Below are 25,408 nucleotides of genomic sequence, written 5' to 3' on the forward strand. Positions count from 1 at the left end.
GACATGTCAATAAAAAGAGAGGAAGGTTATCGCCTCCTCTGAAAAACTGAAGAGGGGATCTTAGCCGACGATAGACATCTGTGGGGCACCAGATAACCACACAGAAACATACTATAAGATGGGAAATAAAAAGACCACTCTGGAGCACAAAGATGGCTTCGGAAAAGGTTCTGACAGAACAAGAGGCATCGTCACGGGGATTAGAGAAGTCCCGAAGGGGCCAGAGAGACCAAAGAAGTCTTGGGGACGCAACGAGCTCAAAAGGGAATTGAACAAAGTACAGATGTCCTCCTCGGGGGACCGGGGACTGAATGGAGGCGCGCCAAATGGATGAGAGGACAGAAAGACCCTCCGGGGTAACACGTGTGGACTCGGGAAGCGTTCTGAGGGGAAAAGAGGGTGCAACGCACCCTCCCGAGCTAAAACAGGGCTGTAGGGTATAGGGGAGGTCTCGCAAGAACTCAGCAAAGGGAGCGGAGGAGTCCCGAGGGGGCCTGAGAGACCAAAGAAGCCTCAGAGGTAACAATGAGGAACTCTGAAGGGGATTTCAACAAAGTACAGATGTCGTCAGGGATCCGGGGGCTGAACGAAGGCATCCTAAACGGCAAAGAGTAAGATAACAGCGCTCTGAAGTGCGCACAAAAATAAAATTGAAAGGGAGCTGAAGTGCTACAAGAGTGCTGCGGAGTACAAGAAAGGACTCGGAAGACATAGACAGTGGAAGAATTACGAGGGGGCACGGTGAGAAAAGACGACTTGGAGACGCAGCGAGGGCCTTGGAGTTTCAGGAGGGCATCGGGGCAAACTACAGGTGACTGAGAGAGGAACCAAATGGAGACACCCTCGATGGCAGAGAGAAAGACAAAGGAGCGCTGCACAGCAAAGAAAGAAGGGAGGCGCTGATGGAGCAAGAGAGCTAGAAAGGGCGATGAAGTGCCACGAGGTGCCGTGGAGATCGAGGAAGGTCTCGGTAGGCATCGTGACTGTGAGGAGAGGGGTGTCGAGGGGTGCTAACGGACAAGACAAGGCTCGGGGATGACAAAGAGGAACTCGGGTGATCATCTGAGCAGGGTACAGACGGTCTCGGGTGGTAAGGGACTGAACATGGAAATCCTAGATAGCGTAGAGGAACAAATGAGTGTTCTGTGGCTCAAAGATGGTCCCATGTAAAGTGCTAAAAGATGGATGTGGTCTCTGGAGGCATCGTGACTGGGAGAAGAAACGTCCTGAGGGAGCCAGAAAAAGGATTGGGAAATCAACAATTAAATCCAGAGGGGATCTCAGCCGATAAACGTGTCATCAGAGGGCCAGGGAGCAAGTAGAGGCGTGGCTAGAGGGAAGAGAGGAGAGAATGACCGGGCTGGGTCACAGATACGGACTCAGGAAGTCTTCTGAGTGAACGAGAGGGATGTGAGGTCCACCACAAAGCTAAAAGTGTGCTAAGGGCAACCGTGAAGGCATCACGACACCATTGGAGGGGTCCTGATTGCGCCAAAGAAGGCTCAGGGACACGAGGAGGAAGTCTGGAGGGGATCTGAACAGAGTACGCGGGTGTACTACATGTCCTTAGCTGAGGCCTGCGGAGCCCCAGGGGGTCCGTCTTCGCTCTGCGCAGGAGCGCAGCTCTGTGCCCTTGCACCTCGCCCGAGCGCGGCGTCGTGTGGTCGGGGACATCCCTCGGGCCGGCTCAGCCGTCCTGGCTGTGTCCCCCCGCCCCTCGTGCACCCCCCGCCCTTTGTGCACCCCCCGCCCCTCGTGCACCCCCAGCTCCTTCTGCACCCCCCGCCCCTCGTGCACCCCCGCCCTTTGTGCACCCCCCGCCTGCTCGCTGGCGGGGCGGTGTGAGGAGTAGGGGGGTGCAGGGAAGTGGGGGGTACGTGGGAGTTTGGGTGGGGGTGTGGGCAGCACCCCAGGGGTCCAGAGGGGTTGGGGGGAGGCAGTGTGGAATATGGGGGGGGGGGGGCAGGAGATAAGAGGGTGGGAGATGTAGGGGGGAGATGTCACGTGGAAAAAAAACTCGCATGGAAGAAAAAACTCACGTGGGGAAAAACTCTCCTGGGAAAAATCGCCTGTGAAAAAAAATTCGCGTTGGAAAGCACCAGCGTGGGGAAACCGCGCCTGGAAAGCGTTTAGGTCAGAGAGACACGGCGGAGGGAGACACTGAGCGGGGGGGCGCGGATGGGCGGGGGGGGCGCGGATGGGCGGGGGGGGCGCGGATGGGCGGGGGGGGCGCGGGGATGGGGGGGGCGGAGCGCTCCCGCTGCCGTGCCGGGGCCGGCACGCCGGGAGCCACGCCCCCGCCCGGCTCGCCACGCCCCCCGCCCGGCTCGCCACGCCCCCCGCATCCCCACACGGCTCCGCCCCCCCTCCCCCGCGCCGCCGGGGTGAGAGGCCGCCTCAGGCGCCCAATGGGGCGGCGGGGGCAGGCACAGGGGGCGGGGCGCGGCGGTCACCTGACCGAACGCCGCCGGAGCGGCGCCATGGTGAGCGCTGGGCGGGGAGGGGGGGGCGGTGGGATGGAGGAACCGGGAGCGGGGTGGGGGCACTGGGATGAGGGACACTGCGCGATGACTGGAACCGGGGGCACTGGGGCATGGGGCGGGGGAGATCTGAGGCGGGAGGAGAACCGGGGGGGGCCCTGTGCCGTGTGGGCTGACGGGCCGCCCCCCCCGCCCCCAGACCACGGCGCTGACCCAGGGGCTGGAGCGCATCCCGGACCAGCTGGGCTACCTGGTCATCAGCGATGGGGCCGTGCTGGCGGTGAGGGCCGTGGCACCCGCTCCCGGAGGCCTGGGGCGGGGGGGCTCCCGGAGGCCTGGGTCCCTGCGGGTAGGGGGGGTGCAGAAGGAACACAGAGGTACCTGGAGGCACCTGGATGGGCGGGGGGGGCGGACAGACACCGGGTCCTGGGGGTGTGGGAGAGGTACCTGGATATCCGGGGGGGCGAACACCCGGGTGCTCGGGGGGTGGAAGGGGTACCCAGGTATCGGGGGGGGCAGACCCCCGGGTGCTCGGGGGGTGTGTGTGGAAGGGGTACCCAGGTATCGGGGGGGGGGGCAGACCCCCGGGTGCTCGGGGGGGGTGTGTGTGTGGAAGGGGTACCCAGGTATCGGGGGGGGGGGGGCAGACACCCGGGTGCTCGGGGGGGGGTGTGTGTGGAAGGGGTACCCAGGTATCGGGGGGGGGGCAGACCCCCGGGTGCTCGGGGGGGCTGTGTGTGTGGAAGGGGTACCCAGGTATCGGGGGGGGGGGGGCAGACCCCCGGGTGCTCGGGGGGTGGAAGGGGTACCCGGGTATCCGGGGGGGGGGGGGGGCAGACCCCCGGGAGCTCGGGGGGGTGAAAGGGGTACCTGGATATCTGGGCCTGCGGGGGGCTCAGACGTTGGGGTCCCACTGACGCTGTCACCCCCACCTCCCCAGTCGTCGGGTGACCTGGAGAACGATGAGCAGACGGCCACCATCCTCTCGGAGCTGGTGGCCACGGCCTGTGGGCTGCGGCTCCAGCGTGGCCATGACCCCCCCTTCAAGCGCCTCTCAGGTGAGTGTGGGCTGTCCCTGGGGTGGCTCTGACCCTCACACCACGCCTAGGGTCAAGACAGTGCCCCCCAAATTGTCCCCAGGGCGGTGCCCCGGGGCCCTGCAGTCCCCCAGGGTGGCTGTGACTGCTGCGCTCTCCCCAGGGGGAGTGGTGGCACTGCTGTCCCCGGTGTTCTAGGGGTGACCCCAAGTTATCCCCCCAGTAGTGGTGGCCCTGCTGTCTGTAGGGCAGCTGTGACCCTCACGCTGTCCCCGTGCTGGTGGCCCCACCATGCCCAGAGCAGCCCCGATCACCGTGCTGTCCCCGTGCTGGTGTCCCCACCATCCTGGGTGCTCTCCCCAGGGTGTCAGTGGCCCTGTGCTCACCCCATCCCCGAGGTAGCAGTGCCCTCAATGTCGTTGGGGCACTGGCCCTGTCCCTGTGCTCACCCTGTCCCCGCAGTGGTGTTCGGGGAACACTCCCTCCTCGTCACTGTCTCTGGACAGAAGCTCTTCGTGGTGAAGCGGCAGAACCACATCCAGGAGCCCGTTGCCGTCTGAGATGCGTCCCCCGCTGTCACCAAGAGGGGGGATGGTCCCCCTCATCCCCACTGTCCCCAGGGCCTCAGGGCGGGGACGGGACATGGAACTGGCTCCCCTGTCCCTGCTGGCCCCAGGGCCCTGCAGCAACACCCACTCGTGTCCCTGTCACCTCGAGGGCCTTGGGGACTGGTCCTCCACGTCCCTGCAGTCCACAAGGCCACGTGGTGTCCCCTGCGTGCCTCGGGGTCCGGCGGCATCACCCCCCAAGCACACTGTCTGTCTGCTGAGGCAATAAATTACATCCTGGTCCCCCCCACATCTGACTTCTTTGGTGAGGATATGGGCATGGGGTGAGATGGGACCCTCACACAGGAAAGGGGGACACAGAGCCCTTTGGGGGCCTCCTGCTGCCCCTGCTCCCTGCAGGACACCTCAAGTCACCCCAGCATCCCCTGCCCTCCCCTGGTGACAGACTTGTCCCCGTGTCCAGGCCAGCGCTTTATTGGCACGCACACACACACACACGGACGGCAGCCAGCGTGGAGACAAATAAATAACAGGGAGTGGAGGTGCCACCCATATTGGGAGGCACGGAGACGTCCCCGTCCCCAGCAGCGTGCAGGGGTTGGCAGTGCAGGACCCGCCTTTGGCTCAGTGCCCCACGGACAAGTCCCAGTGGCCCCAGGGACAGGTCCTGGTCCCTTGTTCCCCCCATCCCTCCCCCCCACCCCCGAGCAGCCAAATTCAAGGCAACGCAGGAAGCCAAAGGGGTGTAAACAGCGCTGGGACCAGCCACAGGACGTCCCCCCGCTTCCCCCGTGCCAGCCCTGTCCCCCAGAGCATTGTCACCCCCAGGCTGGGGACAAACCCCTGTCCCCGTTGGTCTCCCCATGGCACGTTCCAGTCTAGTCCCAGTGAAGCAGCAGGTTCATCCCCCGGGGGTGCAGGGACACAGCCCTGTCCCCAGCCCCCCACGTTCCCCTCCCACCCAAGCTTGTCCCTTTCCAGCGCAGTCTCCAGGACGCAGCAGGATTTGTCCGTCCCCATGGTCCCCAAGGTCCGTGTCACTTGACAGGTTCCACGACCAGCACCTTGCACTCCCGTTTGGCAATCTTGTCCAGGGACAGCACCGTCTTCTCGGGGGGCAGGTAGAGGGGACGCCCCACGGGGGACCCCACCGGCGGGGTGATGGCACGTCGCTCCATCACGCTGCCTGACCTGGGGTGTGGGGAGGTAAGGGGGGCTGCCCTGTGGGGCTGGCTGTCCCCTCCCCGTGTTCCCCCCCCTGGAGCTGCCTCCTGTCCCATGTCTTGCCCGGTCTCCTCCCTGTCCCAGGTGTCCCTCTGCTGTGTCCCCATCAGCCCCAGCCATCCGCCCACCGCATCCTTCTCCTGAGTGTCCTCCCTGTCCCAGGTGTGCCCCAGCCCCGTCCTGCCTGTCCCCCCCACCGCGTCGCCCTTCTGTGTGCCCCCCAACCCTGCTCTGATCCCACCACCATGCCCCTCTCATTCAAAGTGTCCCTTCCAACCCCACCCCAGGTGCCCTGTCTGTCCCACGTGTCCCTCTGCCGGGTCCCCGCTGTCCCCCCGTACCTCATGAGGTGGCTGCGGGATGGCTGCTGGTGGGAGAAGGACTGGGACCGGCCCAGCCCAGCCTGGTGCCGCTCCACCAGGTCCCGCACGGCCGGGCTGCTGGGGCTGCTCTTGCGCGACACGGGCCGGGCCTCGGGCGGTGGGTTGGCCACGCTGGCCGTGAACTGCAGCTTCAGCTTCATGTGCTGGGACAGCTGGGGACAGACGGGGGACACGGTGATGCTGGGCCAGGCCCCAGGGCAGCCCTGGGTGCCCCGCAGCTGGGCAGCCTCACCTCGAAGAGGCCGGCCCGCAGCGCCTGAAAGGCCACACGAATGGTGAGGGCGCTGCCCTTCCGCGAGTAGCCCAGGTTGTTGAGCGGCGTGTGGCACACGATGGCGTCCAGCGCTGCCTGCGTGGCCCGGCGCTCCTCCCCGGACAGCTTCTTCCCTGCGGGGACCATCAGAGTGGCGGGGACGGGACCGCTGGCCCTTGCCCGGCCACCTCCAGCACCTCCTGGTTATGACTGTCGCATCCTGGCCACCCATCGTGGCCTCCCCGGATCTCCACCCCCCTTCCCTCACCTCATCTGTCCCCTCTTAGCTACCTGCAGAGGCACCCGCAGCCCCTCTGATCCCCTCCCCGCCCTCTCGCTCCCCTGCCGGGCCCTGTCCCCTCTGTCCCCACCGGCCGTGGCAGTCTCAGGTGTCCAGACGAGGCGCACGGCCAGGAAGTCCTGGAGGTCGTTGAGCAGCGTGTAGGTGACGGTGAAGCGCTGCCGGGCCCGCACTGGGGACTCACAGGCAGCTGTCATCACAAAACGTGGCCGCTCCAGGCGGATGCTCGGCAGCCTGGGGATGGCAGGGGGGTACTGATGAGGGGACAGCCACCAGGAGCCGCAGGGATGCGGCATTAGCAGCATGGGACAGCCCCGCAGAGCCTTGAGGACGTAGGGACAGGGACATGGAGACAGCCACATGGCAGCCCCACGACATGAGGTTACTGGCACAAGCAGGGGCAGGGATATCTCTGGGTCCCACTCCTTGGGGCAGGAGGATCTGGGGGTCCCACCCCATTCAGGGACAGGGCACATCAAGGACCCTCAGGGCTGCTCTCACCGGTAATGCGTGTAGATGCTGCTGGTGAAGGGCAGTTTTGGTGTTGACCACTGGATCACGGCCACCAGTGGGACCTCCAGGCCCTGGGTGGGGGGACAATGGGTCAGAGATGTCCCGTCACCACTGCTCCCAGCAAGGATGGTCCCAATATCCCCACAGGCTCCCCAGCAAGGACAAACACCCCAGGGCCCAACACGGACGGTCCCCCACAGCAAGGACAGTGGCCCCACGTCCCAGCCAGGGTGGTCTCTGCTGCCCCCAGGGGAGCACAAGGACACCCAGACAAGGACAGCATCCCCCAGGCCACCGACCGGGACGGTGGCCCCCGATCCTGTCCCAGACAACACCTCCCTGCTAGGACGGTCCCCCAGTGTCCCCTCGTGCCTGGCCTCGGGGCAGTCACCTAGGGGGTCTAGTGTCCCCCCAGCCCTGAGAGTCCCCCCCCAGTGTCCCCTCACCTCCTTGGCATCCTCAGGAGGCCGCTCAGGTGCCTGGAGCTGGAAGAGGAAGTTGTGCTCCTCGAGGGCGCTAAGGGCACAGGGACAGGCCGAGCCGGCGCCGGCCACACGGCAGAAGGCGCCCACAGGCACCTCGCCCGAGTGGTGGCTGCGGGACGGGGTGCAGGGACAGGTCAGTGACAAGCAGGGACCCGTGCTGCCAGCCCAGGGCTGGCAGTGCCCCCCAGGGCTTCCCCAGGATGGGGCCAGGGACACGGCACAGCCCCGTCCTGAGGAAAACTGGGGGCCCCGTGGGGTCTGGGAGACGGCACGGCTGTGGCCCACCCTGCCCCATGGACAGCCTCCCCAGCTGTCCCAGCACTCACCAGACATCATCGACCAGCAGCACGGAGCCATCGGGCATGACGGGCAAGTAACTGGCGTTGAAGTTGGGCAGGATCTGCACGTCCCACAGCGAGATCTCCTCCTGGGACCAGCCATTGAGCACTGGGGGATGGGGACATCAGGGTAGAGCGCAGGGAGCGCCGTCATGGCCCCAACCAGCCTGTGTCACATCCTCCCCTGCCCCGCATCCTCCACTCTGTCGCAGCCACCCCACAGACACCACCCCTGTCCCAGCCAACCCTAGGACCCCTCTCCCCATGCCACCGCGCTGTCCCACTCACCTTTGAGCACAGTGAGGTACTTCCCAGACACGGTGAGCTGGCGGCATCGCACCACGGGCGGGGGCAGCACCGTCAGCAGGGTGCTCACTGCGGGGACACGGGCGGTCAGGGGACATGGGATGCAGGGACACGGGGAGGGAGAGGGGACGCTCCTACCCTGCGCCTTGAAGGCCCCCTGCTCCTGGCGGAAGACGTGCGCAGGTGCCCGCGTCTGCAGCAGGCTTAGGTACCCACCGCCCTCCTGCAGCTCGGGTGGCTCTGTGTCCCTTTTCCACACTGTCACCACGATCTGGGGACAGCAGGGACACGGGTCACGGCTGGCCCAGGTCCAGCCCCGAGCTCCCCCTCTGTCCCCACAGCTCCTCCTGTCCCCCGCGCCTACCCCAAGTGGCTTTCGTGGACCTGGAGAGGGGAGAGCAGGGCTGGATCCTGCCCTCCATCCCATGTCACTATGCTGTCCCCGAGGTCCCCGCATTGTGACCAAACCCCCCTCCCGTTCCCAAATTCTACCTTGCCCTTGATGGACCCAGAAAGGAGGACCAGGGCTAGATCTCTGTGCCAGCTCTGTGGTCCCACACTGTCTCCAAGACTTTCCCTAATGACTGCATATTGTCCCCAAGGTCCCCTTCTGCCCTTGAGGTCCCCATGCTGTCCCCAAAATCCACACACTGTGTCTGAGGTCCCTTCCCATCCTCCAGGTCCCCACACTGTCCTCGAGGTCACCTCCCGACCCCCCTCGGCCTCACCTTGGCCTTGACGGTACCAGGCGGCAGCTTGTCGAGGGAGATGGTCAAGGGGAAGATGACCTCGTCCGTGGACACGATGGGGTCCTCCACCGGTATCTGGGAACACAGCGGGGATCAGCGCCACAGTGGCCCTTGGCCCCATCCCCCTCCACATCCCCCGTGTCCTCTGCTGTGCCATGTCCTCCCCCGGTCCTCGTCCCCACACGCCCCCTTGTCCCCACATCCCTCTCGTCCCCAGGTCCCTCCCTTGCTCCCACACCCCCTTGTCCCCCACGTCCCCCCCAAATCCTCCCTTGTCTCCGTGTCCCTTCCTGACTCCTCCTTGCCCCCCGATCCCCGTCACCCACCCCAGCGGCAGGTCTCCCCGGGGCGCCCTGGCTGTGCGTCAGCAGGGCCCGGCAGTCCCGGAAGACGGTGGGCTCTGGCGAGGCCCCGCTCCCGGTGCTGTCTGGGTCCGCGTCCCGGTCCCCGCCGGCCTCTGCGCCGCCGGGGCTGACGCTGGCCAGGGCGGCCAGCGAGGCGGCCAGCTCGGCCCAGGGCGGCCGGCCCGGCCCGGTGCCGCTGCCGCTACCGGGGCGGCAGCGGAGCACCAGGAGGAACCGCACGGTCTCGCCCAGGTAGAGATGGTTGCGGCGGGGCAGCGCCCGGTACCGGCCCGGTTCCCCCGACAGCAGCTCCCGGGCCGCGAACGGCACCGCCGGGAAGTACATGAAGTAATCGCACTGCGACTCCATGGGCACCGGCACCGGGAGGGGGGGTAAGGACGGTGGGAACCGCGGAGAACCGGGGGATCTTAGGGGCAAGGGACAGAAGGGTCCTGGGGGCGACGCCGGGGCACCGGCGGGTTCCGAGCCAGGGGAGACCCCGGAGACGAGCGGCCCGGGGCGGGGAGGGTCTCGGGGCCTGACCGGGGGAATGCCGGGCGTGGGGATGCCGGGCCGGGCCGGACTTGCCCGGAGGGTCTCCCGGAGCCGGGCCGCGCCGGGGGAGGTGCCGGGAGCGGGCCGGGCCGGGCCGGGCCGGGGGCTCCCGGGTCCGGGTCCGGGTCCGGGTCCGGGTCCGGGTCCGCGCGGCGCTGCCGGAGCGACCGGGCGCTGCAGGGAGGGGCGCGCGCAGGGCGCGCAACAGAGCTCCGAGCGCCTGGATCTGGTCGGGTCGGGCAGCTGAGCGCCGAGCGCGTCGATGCTCCGCCTCCTTCGCAGGGCCCAATCGCCCCCTGGAGGGGCGGGACTTCCTCTCCTCCGCTCCTCGCGATCCCCCTCCCGGGACGGGACATCCCCGCTGTGTGATTGGCGGCAGCAGCACCCAATCAGCGGTCTGATTCCAGTCTTTATTGCCATAGTTACCACAAAGCGAGCCTTGATGAGGCGGGGCCTGCGCCCGCCCCTTCCCCCCGGGGGTGGTGGGGCCGCGTGTGCACCTGGGGGGGGCCTGATCCCCACCGGGGCGCGGGACCATTACCCGGCCCCGGTAAACTGAGGCACGGAGCTGTACCATGGGGGGGCCTGATCCCCACCGGGGCGGGGGACCATTACCCGGCCCCGGTAAACTGAGGCACGGAGCTGTACCATGGGGGGGCCTGATCCCCACCGGGGCAGGGGACGATTACCCGGCCCCGGTAAACTGAGGCACGGAGCTGTACCATGGGAGGACCCTGATCCCCACCGGGGCGGGGGGCCATTACCCGGCCCCGGTAAACTGAGGCACGGAGCTGTACCATGGGAGGACCCTGATCCCCACCGGGGCAGGGGACGATTACCCGGCCCCGGTAAACTGAGGCACGGAGCTGTACCATGGGGGGACCCTGATCCCCACTGGGGCAGGGGACCATTACCCAGCCCTGGTAAACCGAGGCACGGGGTGGTACCGTGGGAGAACCCCGATCCGTGTCAGGGTTAGGGGTGTTCGTTATCAGCCCAGGTAAACTGAGGCATAGAGCTGTACCGTGGGGGGACCCCAATCCCTATTAGACTGCGGGGGCGGGGGGGCAGCATTACCCACAGCAGGTAAACCGAGGCACAAAGTGGTTCCATGGGGGGACTCTGATCCCCATCAGGGTTAGGGGGCCCGTTGCCTGGTCCAGGTAAACCAAGGCACGGCGCCGTTCCTGGGCCGCACGTCGCTGTTACAGCCCCCCGTGCTACCCCCCGGGTGGGACGGATGCGTTGACCCCCCCAAACTGCCGCCGGTCAAGGATGTCCTTGTACTGCAGCTCGGGGGTGGCAAGGCGAGCGCAGCGCTCCCGCTCGGCGGGGGGCAGCCCAGCCCGTAGGGCGTACCCCAGGATCTGAGCCCGGCCGGGGGGCTGGAAGGGGCGGAGGCGGCCGTCGGGGATGGCGCGGGCGGGCAGGGGTCCGCCACCCCGCAGGCAGCGGCGGGCCAGGGCGGCACGGTGCTGGCGCAGGCGGGCCACCTCCTCCTGCAGGCGGGCGGCCCCGAAGGCCTCGGCCCGGCGCCAGAAGGAGCGGTTGAGGTGGGCGTAGAGCGCCCAGTCGAGGCTGTTCCAGGCCCGCAGGCGGGCGGCCTGGGTGGGCGAGACGCGGGGGACATCCTCAGCGGGGCGGCCGTTGTGGGCGAAGGCGGCCATGGCCTCCTCGGGCCAGCACAGGGCCTCGCGCAGCAGCACCAGTGACTCGTCGAAGTGTTCGGCCAGCAGCACCAGGGCGAAGGTCCGCTCCAGCCCTGCCAGCGCTGCCGCCACCGCTGCCCCATCCCCGTCCCCCGCCGCCGCCGGCAGCCCGAAGTCGAACCACTGCAGGTTGCGGGCGTAGTGGTTGCCCCGTGCCCTGGCCTCGTAGAAGCGCCCCGGGGCCGCCAGGAAGGCGGCCAGCGAGGGGGCCCGCCGGAAGGCCGGTGCCACAGCCCGGTAGTAGGCGAAGGCTGACTCGCCCAGCGTGCCCGGGTCCCGCACGATAGAGAAGTAGAAGCTGTCGTTGGGCATCACTTTCTGCACCTGGGTGGGAATCGCGGCGGCAGCTCGGCACCCCACCGGGGCGGCTGCTGGCTGTGCCCCCCCGGCCCCCAACGTCCCACGGATCCCCCAATCCCTGCCCAGCCGCCTCCGTCTCCCCCAGACATCCCGTTGCCCCTAGACTTTCTCCGCCTCATGTGGCGTCCCCCATCTCCTCCAGACGTCCCACGTCCCCTTAGCCATCCCCTGGCTCTGCCAGACCGCTTCCCTTTCCAAATCTCCCCAGACCTCCTCTGTCTCCCCCGACGTCCTCCACCTCGCCCAGATGCCCCCAACCCCAGCCACCCCCGTCCCCCATCCCTCTCCATCCCACATACCCCAACCCAGCCCCACTCCCCCACGTTCCCCCATTTCCCCCCCAGCCGCCGCATCCCTGCTGTCCCCCTGCACCCCCCGGTACCTCGGTGAGGTTGAAGCGCATGTGGTGGCAGATGATGTCGAAGGGAGGTCCCCCTGGGCGGTACCCCTTGACCCGCTCGGCCCGGAAGGGGCTGGGGTACCCGAACTGGTAGCGGTGGGGCAGGGCGAAGCGCAGCCCCCGTGCCTCCCCGAAGCGGTGCAAAAGGTTGACCACGCTGCTGCCCCCCGTCTTGTGGGTCTTCAGGAACACCAGGTGGGTGCGGGGCTGGCAGGGCGCCGGGGGGCGGCCAGCGGGGGCCACGGGGGTCCTGAGGACACGCGATGGGATCAGGGGGTGCTGGTGGGGACCCCCCATACTGCCTGGCCCCAGCTGTCCAAGGGGACAGGGACCCGTCCTGGGACCCCCAGGGCATTGGGGACCCCCATCCCGCCTGACCTGGGACATCCCCTGGGTGAGGGCCCAGGGGATTTTGGGGGTGCAGTGTGTGGTGAGCCGGGGGGGCTGGGGAAGGATCTCACCTGCGCTGGAACGGCCCCCCCAGGAGCTGCACCGTGAAGCCGATGGTGACGCAGACCCCCAGGGCAGCCCCCAGCGTCTGGAGCCGGCAGCAGGCGGGTGGCAGCTTCATCGTCCTGCAGGGACACGGCGGCTTAGGGGACCCCGGTGTCACCTTCCTGGGGACACGGGGAGGCTGCGACATCGGGGTCCCCATGCTCCCCCAAGCAGGCCACATCCCGCCCAGGGTGGGCAGAGCCCCGGAACCGCCCAGAGCCACGTCGTGGCGCCGGGGGGGGGGGGGGGGGGGGGGGGGGGGGGGTGTCTGCGGGGACGTTGGGGACCTGCCAGCCCAGCCCCACCCGGGGACAGCTGGGACTGTTACAGGGATGGGGACAGGGACAGGAATGGGCCACTGCGCCGGGGAGACCTCTGCCACCCCCGTTCCTCCCTGTGCCCCAGGACCCCGCTGTGTCCCTGGGCCTCTCTGTCCCACCCCAGGACTCTCTGCTCTCCCCATCCCTCCAGGAAACCCCCGTGTCCCCCTGTTCCCCTCCAGGACCCCCCCCCACTCCTTGTCCCTTCCAGGATCCCCTGTCCCCCGCCACGAGACATCATCTGTCCCCCACAGCCCCTGTCCCCGAGATGCCACGTCACCCCTGTACCCCCCCAAGATGCTCCTGACCCCATGTCCCCAACCACATCCCCAACATCCCTCCTGTCCCCTCTGCTTTGCTCCGGGGCCCTGGGACCCCACGTTCCCCTGGGACCCCTGTGCCCCAAACCCCATGTCCCACTCACCCTCCATGTCTCCCTGTACCCCCGCGTCCCCCTCCACAGCCCCGGGCCGCCTCTCTACTCCCCCGGGCCCCGTGTCCCCCCAGCCCTGCCCCAGGGCCCCCCCAGGTTGACCCCCAGACCTGTGTCTCCCCTGCCTCCCCTCCAGGACCCCCTTGGTTCCCAGGCCCCCCTGACCCCCCGTCCCCCTCCTGTCCCCAGACCCCCGGGTCCCCCGTCCCCTCACAGCCCCACCCCGGTCCCCCCATGTCCCGCACAGCCACGTCTCCCTCCCGGACCCCGAGTCCCACCAGGAACCCTGTGCCCCGCGTGACCTCACGGTCACCTCGTCCCACTGTCCCCAGTGTCCCCCCGGCCCCGTGACTTCCCAGACGCTGCCCCCCCCGGGACTCCCCCCCAAGTTCTGTGCCCCCCCCTCGCGCCCCGTCCCCCCTCCGTGCCCCTCGTCCCTCGCGTGCGCCCACCCTGTCCCACAGCCCCCCGGACCCCGGCTCCCTGCCGTGCCCCCCGGTCCCGGTGCTCCCCGGGGGCGGTCCTGGTGCCCCCCGTGTCCTCCTGTTTCCCACCCCCGTCCCGGTGCCCCCCCGCACTCACCGCGGACGCGGGACCGCTCGCTCAGCCCCGCCGCATCCCGCCGCGCTCCCGGGGGGGCCGGGGGGGCTCAGGGGCGACCGGGGGGGGGGGGCTCAGGGGCGACCCGGGGCTCGGCACGGGGGGGCTCCGGCCGCCCCGGTGTCCCGGGCGGGGTGTCCGGCCGCCCCGGTCCCGCTGTCCGGGGAGCCGGGGCCCGGGGGGGGGTCTCGTACGCCGGGCCGGGGCGCGGGGGGGGCTGGTGTGCCGCTGGTTCCCGGTGTCCCGGTGGCTCTCTCGCTCTCCGCGAAGTTTTCTCCTTTGTCTCCCGCTGTCCCGCCCCGCCCCGCCGCACCGGGACGGCCCCCGGTACCGGGACGGCCCCCGCGCCCCCGCCCGGACACAGCGAGACGCCCCGGGACCGGCACCGCGAGCGGGGCGGGCCCCCCGCCCGTAGCGGGACAGAGCCCGGGGGCACCGGGGGCCGCTCCCGAGCGCGGCGCAGGGCCACGAGTGTCCCTGCTCCCCGGGCTGCGGGGGCTGGGGGAGACTGGGGGAACCGGGAGCACTGGGAACGCTGGTGGGGGGCGCTGGGAGGCACTGGTGGGGACGCTGCGGGGCCTGGGGGGCGCCGAGAGGGCACTGAGGGGCTGAGGCCGAGGGTCGGGGGCCGCCCCAGAGCGCGGGAGGCCCTGGGGAACCCCCAGGCTACGCGGGGCTATAGGCACCCCCCAGACTGCAGGGGGCTACGGGGAACCCCCGGGCCCTGTGGGGCAGGAGGACCCCCAGGGGACCCCCAGGCGCTGCGAGGCGCCGGGGCCCAGCGGGACCGGGTGGGGCCCCGGTGCTCCCCCGGTGCTACGTGGCTGTGGGGCCTAAAGGGGATCCCCGGAATACGGGGACCCATGGGGACAAGGCGGGGTGCGGGCGGCAGCCCAGGCTACGCGGGGCAGCGGGGCCACGCGGGACCCCAGTGCCGAGGGGGCCGTCGGGGGTCCCCAGGACAGGAGGGACTCCCGGCCGCTGGATGCTACCGGGACCCCCGCTCCGACCGGGGCTATGGGGACCCCGGGCCACCCCGCCCACGTGGGCGGTGGGGGCCGCACGGGCCACGCCCCTCGCACGTGCCGGCCGGGGACGGGGCCGCCCTCCGTGCTGCGCCTGCGCGTTGAGCTCCGCGCCGCCCCGGCCCCGCACGTGCCGGGCCTGACCTCCTCCGTCGTTCGGCAGCGCGAGGCGAGGCAGGACTTGGGGGGAGAGCGGCGGCGGGGGGAACGTGACCGCGGCGGGGGGCACGTGACCTCGGCGGGGGCCGGGGGGGGGCGATCCCCCCCCGAGTGGCCTGGGGGGGCCTCAGCCCCCCCCCCCAGTGTGTCCCGGGTGGGATCTGGGGGGCCTCACCCCAACAGAGTGACCGGGGGGGGCCTCAACTCCCCCCCCAGTGTGACCCGGGTGGGATCTGGGGGGCCTCACCCCAACAGAGTGACCGGGGGGGGCCTCAGCCCCCCCCCAGTGTGACCCGGGTGGGATCTGGGGGGCCTCACCCCAACAGAGTGACCGGGGGGGGGCCTCAACTCCCCCCCCAGTGTGACCCGGGTGGGATCTGGGGGTGCCTCACCCCCCCCCAGTGTGACCCGGGTGGGATCTGGGGGGCCTCACCCCAACAGAGTGACCGGGGGGGGCCTCACCCCCCCCCAGTGTGACCCGGGTGGGATCTGGGGGGCCTCACCCCAACAGAGTGACCGGGGGGGGCCTCACCCCCCCCCAGTGTGACCCGGGTGGGATCTGGGGGGGGCCTCACCCCAACGGAGTGACCGGGGGGGGCCTCACCCCCGCCCCAGTGTGACCCGGGTGGGATCTGGGGGGGCCTCACCCCCCCCCAGTGTGACCCGGGTGGGATCTGGGGGGTCCTCACCCCACCAGAGTGACCGGGGGGGGGCCTCACCCCCCCCCAGTGTGATCCGGGTGGGATCTGGGGGGGCCTCACCCCCCCCCAGTGTGACCCGGGTGGGATCTGGGGGGCCTCACCCCACCAGAGTGACCGGGGGGGGCCTCAGCCCCCCCCCAGTGTGACCCAGGTGGGATCTGGGGGGCCTCACCCCCCCAGTATGACCCAGGGGGGCTTAGGGGAGGCCTCAGACGCCCCAGTGTGACCCAGGGAGGCTTGGGGCCATCTCCCCCACGTCGCCCCAGGGCAGGCCTGGTGTCCTCGTCCCCCCCTCGGTCGCCCTCGGCAGGGGCTGTTTGTGGGTGCTTGCCCCCCGCCCGGCCCTGGGGTGTCGGGGCAAGGGGGTGCCCCCGCCACCCCGGTCCCCCTGATCCCGCCCACCTCCCCCGTCCCCCAGGCCCTGCCGTCACCATGCCCCCACGGCGCTCGGCCCGCATCCAGGCCATCTCCTCCAGCTCCGGCTCCTCCGCTGGGCCGGGCACCGGCTCCAGCCCTGCACTGGGGTCAGCCGGGGTGCGGAGCGGCTCCCCGGGATCGCCGCCGGCCCCCGACAGCCCGTGAGTGGGGCGCTGGGGAGGGCAGGGGGGTGGGGGCCCAGCCGGCCCCTGGCTGCACCCCACCACCATGCCGTCCCTGCAGGGACCTCAGCAGTGGTGACTCTGGCAGCGACTTCGAGGACACGCTGCGGCTGCGCAGCAAGCGGGGACCCCAGCGGGCGCTGAGCCACAGCCCCGTACGTCCTGCCCCCACCTTCCAGCCACGTTCCCCGTCCTGAGGCTGCTCCAAACCTCCACCGTGTCCCCTCCCACCAGGTCCCAAAGCGTCCCCGAATGAGGGAGACCAGCAGGGACAGGAGCAGTCCAGCCGCGAGCAACCCAGAGCAAAACACCCTCTTTGAGGCCATCAGGTCGGCCAAGACTGCCGTCGAGGTAACCCCACTCATGCAGCACCCCGGGGGGCCCCAGCCAGCTCACGCAGGGGATGAAGGGACATGGGGGGCCACACGTGTCTCGAGTGGGGGACACGGGTGTCCCCACCCGGCTGCTGTTTGATGCTGGCTGTCCTGTGCCGGCAGACGGTGGTGGATGACTGGCTGGAGACCTATAAGCAGGACCGTGAGATGGGGTTCCTGGAGCTTGTCAACTTTATCATCCGCTCCTGTGGCTGCAGAGGTGTGGGGGTCCCCGCTGGGTGTTCTGTCCCCTCTGTGCTGCTGGTGGGCCCCCCCCTCCAGCCCAGGGACCCCCATTTCGCCCCTGGCTGCCCCGGCAGGTGTGGTGACCCCAAAGATGTTCAGGGACCTGCAGAACTCGGAGATCATCCAGCAGCTGACGGAGAAGTTCGAGGAGGTGCCGGGTGGGGGCCGGGAGGAGGTGGCAGCGGTGCCAGTGGGGGCCCCGGCTCACCCTGTTTCCTGCAGGATTCAGCTGAGTACCCGCTCTCACTGGGCACCCAGCCCTGGCGCCGCTTCCGGGCCGGCTTCTGCGAGCTGGTGGCGGTGGTGGTGCGGCGGTGCCAGTACAGCGTTGTCTACGACGAGTTCCTGATGGATGCCCTCATCTCCCTGCTCACCGGCCTCTCCGACTCCCAGGTGCGGGCTTTCCGCCACACCAGCACCCTGGCAGGTAGGCAGCTTCCCGGGAGGGCTCCCCGTGGGCTCCCCGCGGGGGTCCCTGCTCCCACCGCGCTGCCCTCCCAGCCATGAAGCTGATGACAGCGTTGGTGAACGTGGCGCTGGGTGTGAGCCTGCACCAGGAGAACAACCAGCGGCAGTACGAGGCCGAGCGGAGCAAGGGGCCTGGCCGTCGGGCCACCGACAAGCTTGAGGCACTGCTGGAGAAGCGCCGGGAGGTGAGCAGCGGCGACGGGGGGCTGGGTGGCGATGGCAGGGGACTGGGCCCCGCCTGAGCCCTGCTGCGTCCCCCCAGCTCCGGGAGCAGCAGGAGGAGATCGAGAACATGATGAACGCCATCTTCAAGGGCGTCTTCGTGCACCGCTACAGGTCGGGGCTGGCCCAGCAGCTCGGGAGCAGAAGGGGGTCTTGTGACGGGGGAGAAGGGGCATGGAGTGTGGCGTGGCCAGGCTGGGAGGGCAGGTGGGAGCGATGTGGGGATGGGGACGTGGAGCTGCTGGGGACCGCGGCGTGAGCCTGGGCGGTGCCGCGCACGGCAGAGATGTGGTGCCCGAGATCCGGGCCATCTGCATGGAGGAGCTGGGGACGTGGATGAGGAGCTACGCAGCCTCCTTCCTCACCGACGGCTACCTCAAGTACATTGGCTGGAACCTGCACGACAAGGTGGGCCAGGGATGGGGGCCAGGGGCCACGGGGCCGGGCCGAGGGTCCCGCTGACGGCCCCCGTCCCCGCAGCAGCGGGAGGTGCGTCTGCAGTGCGTGAAGGCACTGCAGGGGCTGTACTGCCACCGGGACACAGCCGCCCACATGGAGCTCTTCACCAGCCGCTTCAAGGTGAGTGGGGGCCTGTGGGTGTCCCCTGGGTCCCTGCACAGGGTGTCACTGACTGCATCCCCCTCGCCAGACCCGCATGGTGTCCATGGTCCTTGACAAGGAGCCTGATGTGGCCGTGGAGGTGGTGAAGTTGCTGACGCTGATGCTGGAGTGAGCACGGGACTGGGGCTGGCGGGGGGACATGGGGGCACAGGGTTCTCCACTGAGACTGGGGACAGACGATGGGGCTGGAGGGCAGCCCAGGGGACAGGGTCCTGCTGCAAATGTAGGGCCCTGGGGACACCGAGAACAGGGTCAGGGGGAGCGGGGCTGGGGAGCGGGAGAGCAGGGCCCCCCACCATTCCTCATGCACAGGAACATGGAGGAGGCGCTGACAGAGGAGGACTGCCAGAGCGTCTACCCCGTGGTCTACGTATCCAGCCGAGCACTCGCCTCCGCCGCCGGGCTTTTCCTCTACCGCCGGTGAGCAAGGGCCGGTGCCTGGCACAGGCTGTCCCATGCCAGGGGCTGGCCGCCAGCCCACCCCTGCCCGGCACCAGAGCTGCCGTCACCAGGCCGCGGGCCCCACAAAAAGCCGAGCGTTTTCTGCCTGCCAAACCCTGAGTCAGACTCCGTTTCCTCCCCACTCCACCGTGGGGAGCATCTGGCAGGCGGCCGGTGGAGGCCGGCAGACCGGCTACCTTCGTCCCAGGCTCGTTAGCACTGTCCTTAACGGGAGTGGGGCCTGGGGCAGCCGTATCCGGCCCCGGGGTCGCTGCGGGGCAAGCGCGAGCCCAGCACGCGCTGGGTCAGCTGCCTGGAGCCCCGGCTGCGCGTCCCGCTCACACGCTCATGCTCTTGCGCCAGCCTTGGCGCGCTCGGCAGAGAGGAGGCTGGCGGCGCCGTGTTTATCTCGGCACAGGCCTTGGCGGCTCTTGGCAGCAGCAGTGTTTGGGCTTGTCACGGCCCCGTTCCCCCGCACATCTGGAATGGTGGCAGCTGTGTGTGGCGTCAGCCCGGGTCCTCCCTGTCCCCTGGGGCTCAGAGTTCGGGTGCCGCCCCAGGGTGGGGCCGGGGGGGACCCGCGTGTCTGTGTCCCCCATCTCTGTCCCCAGAGTGGGGGGTATGTGGGACCCCCATGTCCTTGTCCCTTGGGGCACTCTTCCCCTGTACATCCTGCTTAGGTACTTGCGATCCCCACGTCTGTGTCCCACCGGGGGTCTCTGCCCCCCTCACACCCAGCGTGGGCACACGGGACCCCTGTGTGACCCTGTGTGCGTGTCCCCAGGCTGCTGGACCCCCAGCGAGAGGTGGGCAGGGAGCTGTCTCATGATGGGGACAACAGGACCTTCTTCCGGCTGCTTCTGGCCTTCTTCATCGAGAGCGAGGTGAGAGCCTCAGCGGGCCCGGCGGGGCAGGGGGGCCCTGCATGCCGTGACGGTCCCCTGTCCCCCATCCCCAGCTCCATGAGCACGCAGCCTACTTGGTGGACAGCCTGTGGGACTGCGCCGGGCCCCGGCTGAGAGACTGGGAGACCATCAGCGCTTTGCTGTTGGAGGAGTCGCCCACTGAGGGTATGACACTGCTGGGAGACACTGGGATGTGCTGGGATGTCACTGGGAGACACTGGGATACGCTGGGACGTTACTGGGACCAAGTAGGCTACATTGGAACACCCTGGGACACCCTTGAGGTATACAGGGACATTGCTGGGAGACACTGAGAGATGCTGGGAAGCACTAGGGTGTATTGAGAGATCATGGGGAGACACCGGGGCACTGCTGCAATGCACTGGGATATATTGGGACATCACTGGGAGACACTGTGGTTGCTGCGGGATATCCCTGGGAGATGTTTGGACATTGCTGGGAGATGCTGGGATGTGATGGAGAGGCACTGGGGCATCACTGGAACATAAGGCGACATGCTGGGACGTCACTGGGTTGTGCTGCGACATTGCTGGGGCACTGGTGGGTGGTCAGGGGACATACTGAGATTTGTTGGGATGCACTGGGCCCTGCGGGGATGACCTGGGCCCCCCTGGCCCAGCAGAGGGGGTGCCGGGCTGCCCCCCAGCCTGCTCATTTCCCCTCCCAGGCCTGGCAGACCGGCAGGAGAAGGCACTGGTGGAGATCCTGGCAGCCAGCGTGGTCCAGGCGGCCGAGGGGCAGCCTCCGGTGGGCCGCGGCCCGGCCAAGAAGGTAACAGGGCTGGGGAGGGGGCTGGGGAGGGGGCAGGGGGCCCCCTGGGCCACCCTGAGCCCCTTGTCTGCCTCCAGCCCTCAGCCCGGGAGCGCAAGGTGCAGGTGGAGGAGAGAACCCGGCTCACCCACTGCCTTGTCCCAGCCCTGCCCCAGCTGCTGGCCAAGGTGAGGGGGACGGGGCCCCCCGCCACCCCCGGGGGCCTGGGGGGGGTCGGCACTGACCCCCGGTCCCCACTGCCCCCGCAGTTCTCAGCCGACGCTGAGAAGGTGGCTCCGCTCCTGGAGGTGCTGCGCTGCTTCGACCTCAGCATCTACTGCACCGGGCGGCTGGAGAAGGTGCTGCCCCCTCGCCCCCCGGGCAGGATCTGGCGCCCCGGGGCTGGGGCAGAGCCGCTCTGCCCCTGGGAAATGGGGCTGCAGGGATGGGGTGCTGATGGGTTCCCTGGGTGTCCCCTTCAGGATGCTCTGCGTCCCTGTCCCCATCGGGAGGCTGTGTGCCCTGTGCCCCCCGTCAAGGGTCTGTCCCTGTCCCCCTGGGGGGCCCACAGCTGTCCTCATCCTCGCCGGGGGCCGTACGTCCCTGTGGGAGGCTGCAAGTCCCCCCATGGGAGGCCCCGTGACCCTCGTCCCCAGGGAGGCGGCGTGTCCCGGTCCCTCCCGCAGCCCCTTCTCCCCGCAGCACCTGGAGCTGGTGCTGGGGCAGCTGCAGGAGGTGGTGGAGAAGCACGCAGGGCAGACAGTGCTGGAAGCTGCGTCCCGCGCGCTCCACGCGCTCTGCGACCCTGAGCTCGCCCTGCATGGCCGCGGGGACCTGGTGCGCAGCCGCCTTGCCGACCAGCTGGCCGACAAGTTCCACCAGGATGTCACTGAGCTGCTTCAGGTAGAGGGGATGGGAGAGGGACCCTGAGTTTGGGAGGGGGCTGGGGACCGCTGGGGTCAGGACAGGGACCTGAAGATCAGGACATGGATCTGGAGCCTGGGATGGAGCTTAGGCCACCCCAGGGCAGGGACTCAGACTCCAGGACAGGGCTGGGGACAGGGACCCGGAGACAGAACGGGCCGAGGACAGGAGAGGGACCAGGACCTATAGGGACAGCAGTGGCCTGGGCAGGGACAGGGCATTGGTGGGGAAGAGCCGCTCCGGGAGGTGCTGGGTGGGGTAGCCGGCAAGGGACTGCGGGGAGCGGGATGTCCCCAGCCTGGTGTGGGTCCCCAACCCCACATGGAGCATCCCCAACCCCGCGAGGGGTGTCCCCAACCCCGGGCCCTGCCCAGGCCTCGTCCCTGGACGAGGAGGAGGTGTACAGCATGGCGGCCACACTGAAGAGGATCTCCATCCTGTTCAAGTGAGTGGGGAGCCGTGGGGCCACACCACCCCTTTGCCTGTGTCCGCAGGGGTCCCCCGGTGTCCTTGTCCCCCTCCACGTGCCTCCCCTATGTCCTGTCCCATGGCATCCTGCCCCTCTGCCCTGTGTGTCCTTGGCACCCTGTCCCCTGCCCCATGTGCTCCCCATGTCCCTGTACAGTGGCATCCCATGGCCCAGTGTCCTGTCCCTTGCTCTGTGTCCCCTGCCTGACGTGCTCCCCATGTCCCTGTCCCCTGGTGTCCTGTCGCCTGCCCCATGTCCTCCCCGTGTCCCTGTCCCCCAGCATCCTGTCTCCTGCCCCACATCTCCCCTCACCCCGCTGATGCCACTCTGTCCCTCCAGCGCCCACGACCTGACTCCCTGGCAGCTCTTTGAGCCCTGCACCCGGCTCCTGCAGTGCGCTGTGGACACAGGCGAGGTGCCTCCGCAGGTACCGCCCTGGGGACACAGCGGGGACACGGTGGGGATGTGGCAGGGCTCGTCAGCACCACGGCCATCCCTTGCCCATATCTGGCCCCGCAGGTCCTTGTCCCCGCCATCACCTGCCTCCACTTCCACATCCTCTGGGACCTCTCACGCCTGCCCAGCACCGATGTCCCCCAGGTGAGCGGGTGGTACGTGGACAGCTGCGAGGACAACTTGGGGCGGCCCCCGTGTCCCTGAAGGCCACCACGTCCCCCTGCCCAGGAGCAGCTGCAGAGCCTGAAGACCAGAGTGACCTCCTTCTGCTCGCTGTGCCAGAGCTGCCTGTCCGATGTGGACGCCGGCGTCCGGGAGCAGGTACGCAGGGGCCAGGGAGACGCGTGGCGGGGGGCGGGCCTGGCACTGAGCCCATCCTCATGTCATCAGGCCTTCGTGGTGCTCAGCGACCTGCTGCTGGTGTTTGGGCCCCAGCTGCCACAGGACGGGCGGGAGGCGCTGGCCCCACTGGTGCTGCTGCCCGACGCGGGGCTGCAGTCCCAGCTGGCCGCCTTCCTCATGGACCACGTTTTCCACCACGCCTGCAGCCATGAGGAGCTCTCAGCTGCGGGTACGTCCCCTCCGCGCATCCCAGGAGCGTCCCCTGGGGTGCCTGTCCCCCCACCGTCCCCTCCTGTCTCCACAGAGGACAGCGAGAGCCGCATCGAGGAGCTGCACCAGCGCCGGGTGCTCCTGGCCGGCTTCTGCAAACTCATCATCTACAACGTGCTGGAGCTCAGTGCTGCCTCCGACGTCTTCAAGCACTACGCCAAGGTAAGGGGCATGCGGAGGGGCTGTCCCACTGGCCCTGCAGCGGCTTGGGGACATCGGGCCCTGTCATCTTCTCCCCAGTTTTACAGTGACTACGGGGACATCATCAAAGAGACGCTGAACTGCACCCGTCAGATGGACCGGCAGGAGTGGGCTCGCACCCTGCTGCTCAGCTTGCAGCAGGTACGGCACTGGCTGGGGGCGCTCTGGGGGTCCCTGGCGTTCTCCAGGAGGCTGCGAGGGTCTCCGGGGCATCTGGGGGTTCTCCAGGGGAGTCTAGGGGTCTTTGGGGTGCTCTAGGGAGGTCTGGGAGGTTCCAGGAGATGTGGACAGGGATTGGGGGGGTGTCTCTGGGGAGGTCCAGGGGTCTGAGAGGCTCTGTGGGGGTCCAGCTTGGGGGCTCCAGAGGGGCCTCGGGGGTCTCCAAGGAGTCCTGCACTGACCCTCTGCCCCTGCGCAGCTGATGACGGAGCTACTGCTGCAGCAAGGCCCCGAGATCCAGGCAGCCGAGGCTTTCCTGGAGATCCGGGATCTGGCACGGCGCTTCTCCCTGCTCTTTAGCCTCCACCAGCTCCGCAACCGCCCGGCACTGCTCAGCGTGCACAAGTGCGAGGGGGTGGGGGGGCCGGGGGGCGGCCAAGGGGCTTGGCCGAGGCTCAGCCTCCCCCCTCACCCCTCTGCCCCGGCCAGGGAGGGGATCCAGTTTGCCTTCCAGGAGCCTCCGGGCCCCGGGCCAGGGCTGCCACCCCTCAACCTGCCCTTCCTGGAGGTGCTGAGCGAGTTCTCACCCCGGCTGCTGCGCCCTGACAAGGCCCTGCTGTGAGTGGGGCGGCGGGTGCGGGACCCCCGGGGGCTGGCGGGGGCCTCTTCGGGTCCCCAGGGGCCATGTGGTGTTCCCAGGGGAGTCCTCAAGGTCCACGTGGGGTCCTTGGGGGCAATGTGGGGTCTCCGGGGACATCCCCCAGCACCACGTGGGGTCCCCCAGCACCCTGCAGGTCCCCAGTGCTGCGTCACCCACCGTGTCCCCCCCATCTCCCCACCCACAGCCTGGCCTACCTGGAGAAGATGTGCCAGGAGCAGCGGTGGTTGGTGCCGCGGGATGCACCGTGGCCGTCCCTTGTCACCTACCGCAACTCCCTGCAGCCGCAGGAGGAGGGGGGCTCGGTGAGCAGCCACAGCACAGCCCCCCGCCCGCGCCCCCCACCCGGTTCTGCTACCAAGAGACCCCGCGTGGACGGTGAGGCGGGGGCTGAGCCCTGGGGGACCACGTGTCCTTGGGGCCACGCCACCCCCAGCACACAGGCTGGGCTGCGTGGGGCTGGGGGGGCTCGTCCCTCTCTGGGGGGACCCAGGCCGGAGGCTGGGACCAGTCTGAGGCTCCCCAGTACAGAGCGAGGGTCACTGTGGGGTGGGAAGCTGAGAGGTGGCAAACGGCGGGTTCATGTCGGTGCAGTCACCTCTGCCAGAGCCGGACTGTCCTCTTGAGGGGACGGGACAGGGTGTGGGGACAGGGACAATGGCGGGGCTCAAGGATGGGGACAGGGCCTGGGGCTGGGGACACAGCTCAGGGACAGGAATAGGGTCTGGGGATGTGGCGGGGCTGCCCGTGCTTAGCCCCCTCCCACAGCCCCCTCGGAGCACCCCGACTCCAGCCCGTGGCCGAGCAGCCGCCTCCCCAGCCCGGCCCTGACCTCCACCATGCTGCGGGGTGGCCCCCCCCTGTCCCGGCTGCTAGCGCGGGACCCCAGCTCCGACCCTAGCCTCCTGCAGAGGTGAGTGTCTGGGCTGGGGGCGAGACCCCCCCAAACCGCATGCCCCCCACCCAGGGCCCCCCCTGATTCCCCATCCTCTCCTCCTGCAGCAACTCCCTGTCCCACTGGCGCAGCGGGATAAACCGGTGAGCAACAGCCGGGGGCAGGGGGTGGGCACCGGAGGGGGACCAGGGTGGGCCCTGGGGCTGTTTTGGGGGAGAGTCTTGGGGGGGGTCCTCTATCCTCCACCTCCCTCCCTTCTCCCCCAGGCTCAGCCTGATGGTGGAGGAGGAGGAGGAGGAGGAGGAGGAAGAGGAGGTGGCGATCGAAGATGAGAGCAGCCAGGAGGACACCCCAGAGCAGGACAGGGTGAGGTTACCCCCTGAGGGTCCCCCCGGCCAGCTGCCCCTGCAGCGGTGGGGCGGGCGGCACCCTGGGGCGCCTCCACCCCAGCCAGCCCCAACCCGACCCCCCCAGACTCTGCTGGCCCCCCAGGGCCAGCTCCGGGACCTCTTTGACTCTACCATCCTGGGCATCGAGGTGAGCTGGAGGGAACGCAGGGGTCCGTGGCGGAAGAGGGACGCCAAAGGAGAGCCCTCGCCCCCACTTTGGGGGAGTCTCACAGGACCCCTCTCCCCACAGGACATCTGA

At 69.1% G+C, this 25,408-nt stretch overlaps 4 protein-coding genes across 5 annotated transcripts; 2 read left to right on the top strand and 2 right to left on the bottom strand.

The window, feature by feature from the left end:
* Positions 1 to 2,461: 2,461 nt before the first annotated feature.
* Positions 2,462 to 4,375, top strand: LAMTOR4 (late endosomal/lysosomal adaptor, MAPK and MTOR activator 4). 2 transcript variants are annotated; one of them, XM_059835227.1, is made up of 4 exons: positions 2,462 to 2,483; positions 2,680 to 2,760; positions 3,421 to 3,538; positions 3,980 to 4,375. In XM_059835227.1, the coding sequence occupies exons 1-4, from the start codon at positions 2,481 to 2,483 to the stop codon at positions 4,075 to 4,077; spliced, it is 300 nt and encodes a 99-aa protein (XP_059691210.1). In that variant the 5' UTR covers positions 2,462 to 2,480; the 3' UTR covers positions 4,078 to 4,375. The 2 variants fall into 2 exon arrangements, with proteins under 2 accessions (XP_059691210.1, XP_059691211.1); XM_059835228.1 differs by lacking the exon at positions 2,680 to 2,760 and having other exon boundaries at positions 2,469 to 2,483.
* A 687-nt stretch (positions 4,376 to 5,062) lies between these two features.
* TRAPPC14 (trafficking protein particle complex subunit 14) lies at positions 5,063 to 9,351 on the bottom strand. The gene is made up of 11 exons (XM_059835226.1): positions 8,965 to 9,351; positions 8,618 to 8,713; positions 8,028 to 8,160; positions 7,872 to 7,958; positions 7,572 to 7,692; positions 7,207 to 7,354; positions 6,749 to 6,831; positions 6,318 to 6,481; positions 5,926 to 6,080; positions 5,652 to 5,845; positions 5,063 to 5,277 (listed from the first exon to the last, which is right to left on the bottom strand). Exons 1-11 carry the CDS (start codon positions 9,349 to 9,351, stop codon positions 5,124 to 5,126), a joined length of 1,722 nt encoding a protein of 573 aa, XP_059691209.1. The 3' UTR covers positions 5,063 to 5,123.
* A 680-nt stretch (positions 9,352 to 10,031) lies between these two features.
* On the bottom strand, positions 10,032 to 12,577 carry GAL3ST4 (galactose-3-O-sulfotransferase 4). Its single transcript, XM_059835212.1, has 3 exons — positions 12,468 to 12,577; positions 11,989 to 12,277; positions 10,032 to 11,570 (listed from the first exon to the last, which is right to left on the bottom strand). Exons 1-3 carry the CDS (start codon positions 12,575 to 12,577, stop codon positions 10,758 to 10,760), a joined length of 1,212 nt encoding a protein of 403 aa, XP_059691195.1. The 3' UTR covers positions 10,032 to 10,757.
* Positions 12,578 to 16,171: 3,594 nt separating this feature from the next.
* Positions 16,172 to 25,408, top strand: STAG3 (STAG3 cohesin complex component). Its single transcript, XM_059835213.1, has 30 exons — positions 16,172 to 16,317; positions 16,400 to 16,528; positions 16,596 to 16,689; positions 16,836 to 16,932; positions 17,033 to 17,109; positions 17,181 to 17,385; positions 17,460 to 17,611; positions 17,689 to 17,762; positions 17,933 to 18,056; positions 18,129 to 18,227; positions 18,298 to 18,377; positions 18,582 to 18,689; positions 19,495 to 19,594; positions 19,669 to 19,780; positions 20,304 to 20,407; positions 20,467 to 20,574; positions 20,656 to 20,745; positions 21,089 to 21,289; positions 21,685 to 21,755; positions 22,119 to 22,206; positions 22,299 to 22,379; positions 22,464 to 22,556; positions 22,626 to 22,806; positions 22,882 to 23,009; positions 23,088 to 23,189; positions 23,467 to 23,612; positions 23,697 to 23,825; positions 24,053 to 24,170; positions 24,868 to 24,903; positions 25,253 to 25,408. Exons 1-30 carry the CDS (start codon positions 16,172 to 16,174, stop codon positions 25,406 to 25,408), a joined length of 3,429 nt encoding a protein of 1,142 aa, XP_059691196.1.

Source organism: Gavia stellata, unplaced genomic scaffold, assembly GCF_030936135.1.
Source record: "Gavia stellata isolate bGavSte3 unplaced genomic scaffold, bGavSte3.hap2 HAP2_SCAFFOLD_221, whole genome shotgun sequence".
NCBI lineage: Eukaryota > Metazoa > Chordata > Aves > Gaviiformes > Gaviidae > Gavia > Gavia stellata.

Bases quoted from the DNA above. Each gene is read 5' to 3' on its own strand.
- TRAPPC14 (XM_059835226.1), bottom strand. From the start codon at position 9,351: ATGGAGTCGCAGTGCGATTACTTCATGTACTTCCCGGCGGTGCCGTTC. The intron at 8,714-8,964 runs GTGGGTGACGGG...CTGTGTTCCCAG, and splicing joins CGGGGAGACCTGCCGCTGGG to ATACCGGTGGAGGACCCCAT. The intron at 8,161-8,617 runs GTGAGGCCGAGG...TGCTGTCCCCAG, and splicing joins CTGGTACCGTCAAGGCCAAG to ATCGTGGTGACAGTGTGGAA.
- STAG3 (XM_059835213.1), top strand. From the start codon at position 16,172: ATGCCCCCACGGCGCTCGGCCCGCATCCAGGCCATCTCCTCCAGCTCC. The intron at 16,933-17,032 runs GTGTGGGGGTCC...CTGCCCCGGCAG, and splicing joins CCGCTCCTGTGGCTGCAGAG to GTGTGGTGACCCCAAAGATG. The intron at 21,756-22,118 runs GTGAGTGGGGAG...CTGTCCCTCCAG, and splicing joins AGGATCTCCATCCTGTTCAA to CGCCCACGACCTGACTCCCT.
- LAMTOR4 (XM_059835227.1), top strand. The intron at 2,761-3,420 runs GTGAGGGCCGTG...CCACCTCCCCAG, and splicing joins GCGATGGGGCCGTGCTGGCG to TCGTCGGGTGACCTGGAGAA. The intron at 3,539-3,979 runs GTGAGTGTGGGC...CTGTCCCCGCAG, and splicing joins CCCCTTCAAGCGCCTCTCAG to TGGTGTTCGGGGAACACTCC.
- GAL3ST4 (XM_059835212.1), bottom strand. From the start codon at position 12,577: ATGAAGCTGCCACCCGCCTGCTGCCGGCTCCAGACGCTGGGGGCTGCC. The intron at 12,278-12,467 runs GTGAGATCCTTC...CCAGCACCCCCT, and splicing joins GGGGGGCCGTTCCAGCGCAG to GATCCCATCGCGTGTCCTCA. The intron at 11,571-11,988 runs GTACCGGGGGGT...ATTCCCACCCAG, and splicing joins TGCGCTTCAACCTCACCGAG to GTGCAGAAAGTGATGCCCAA.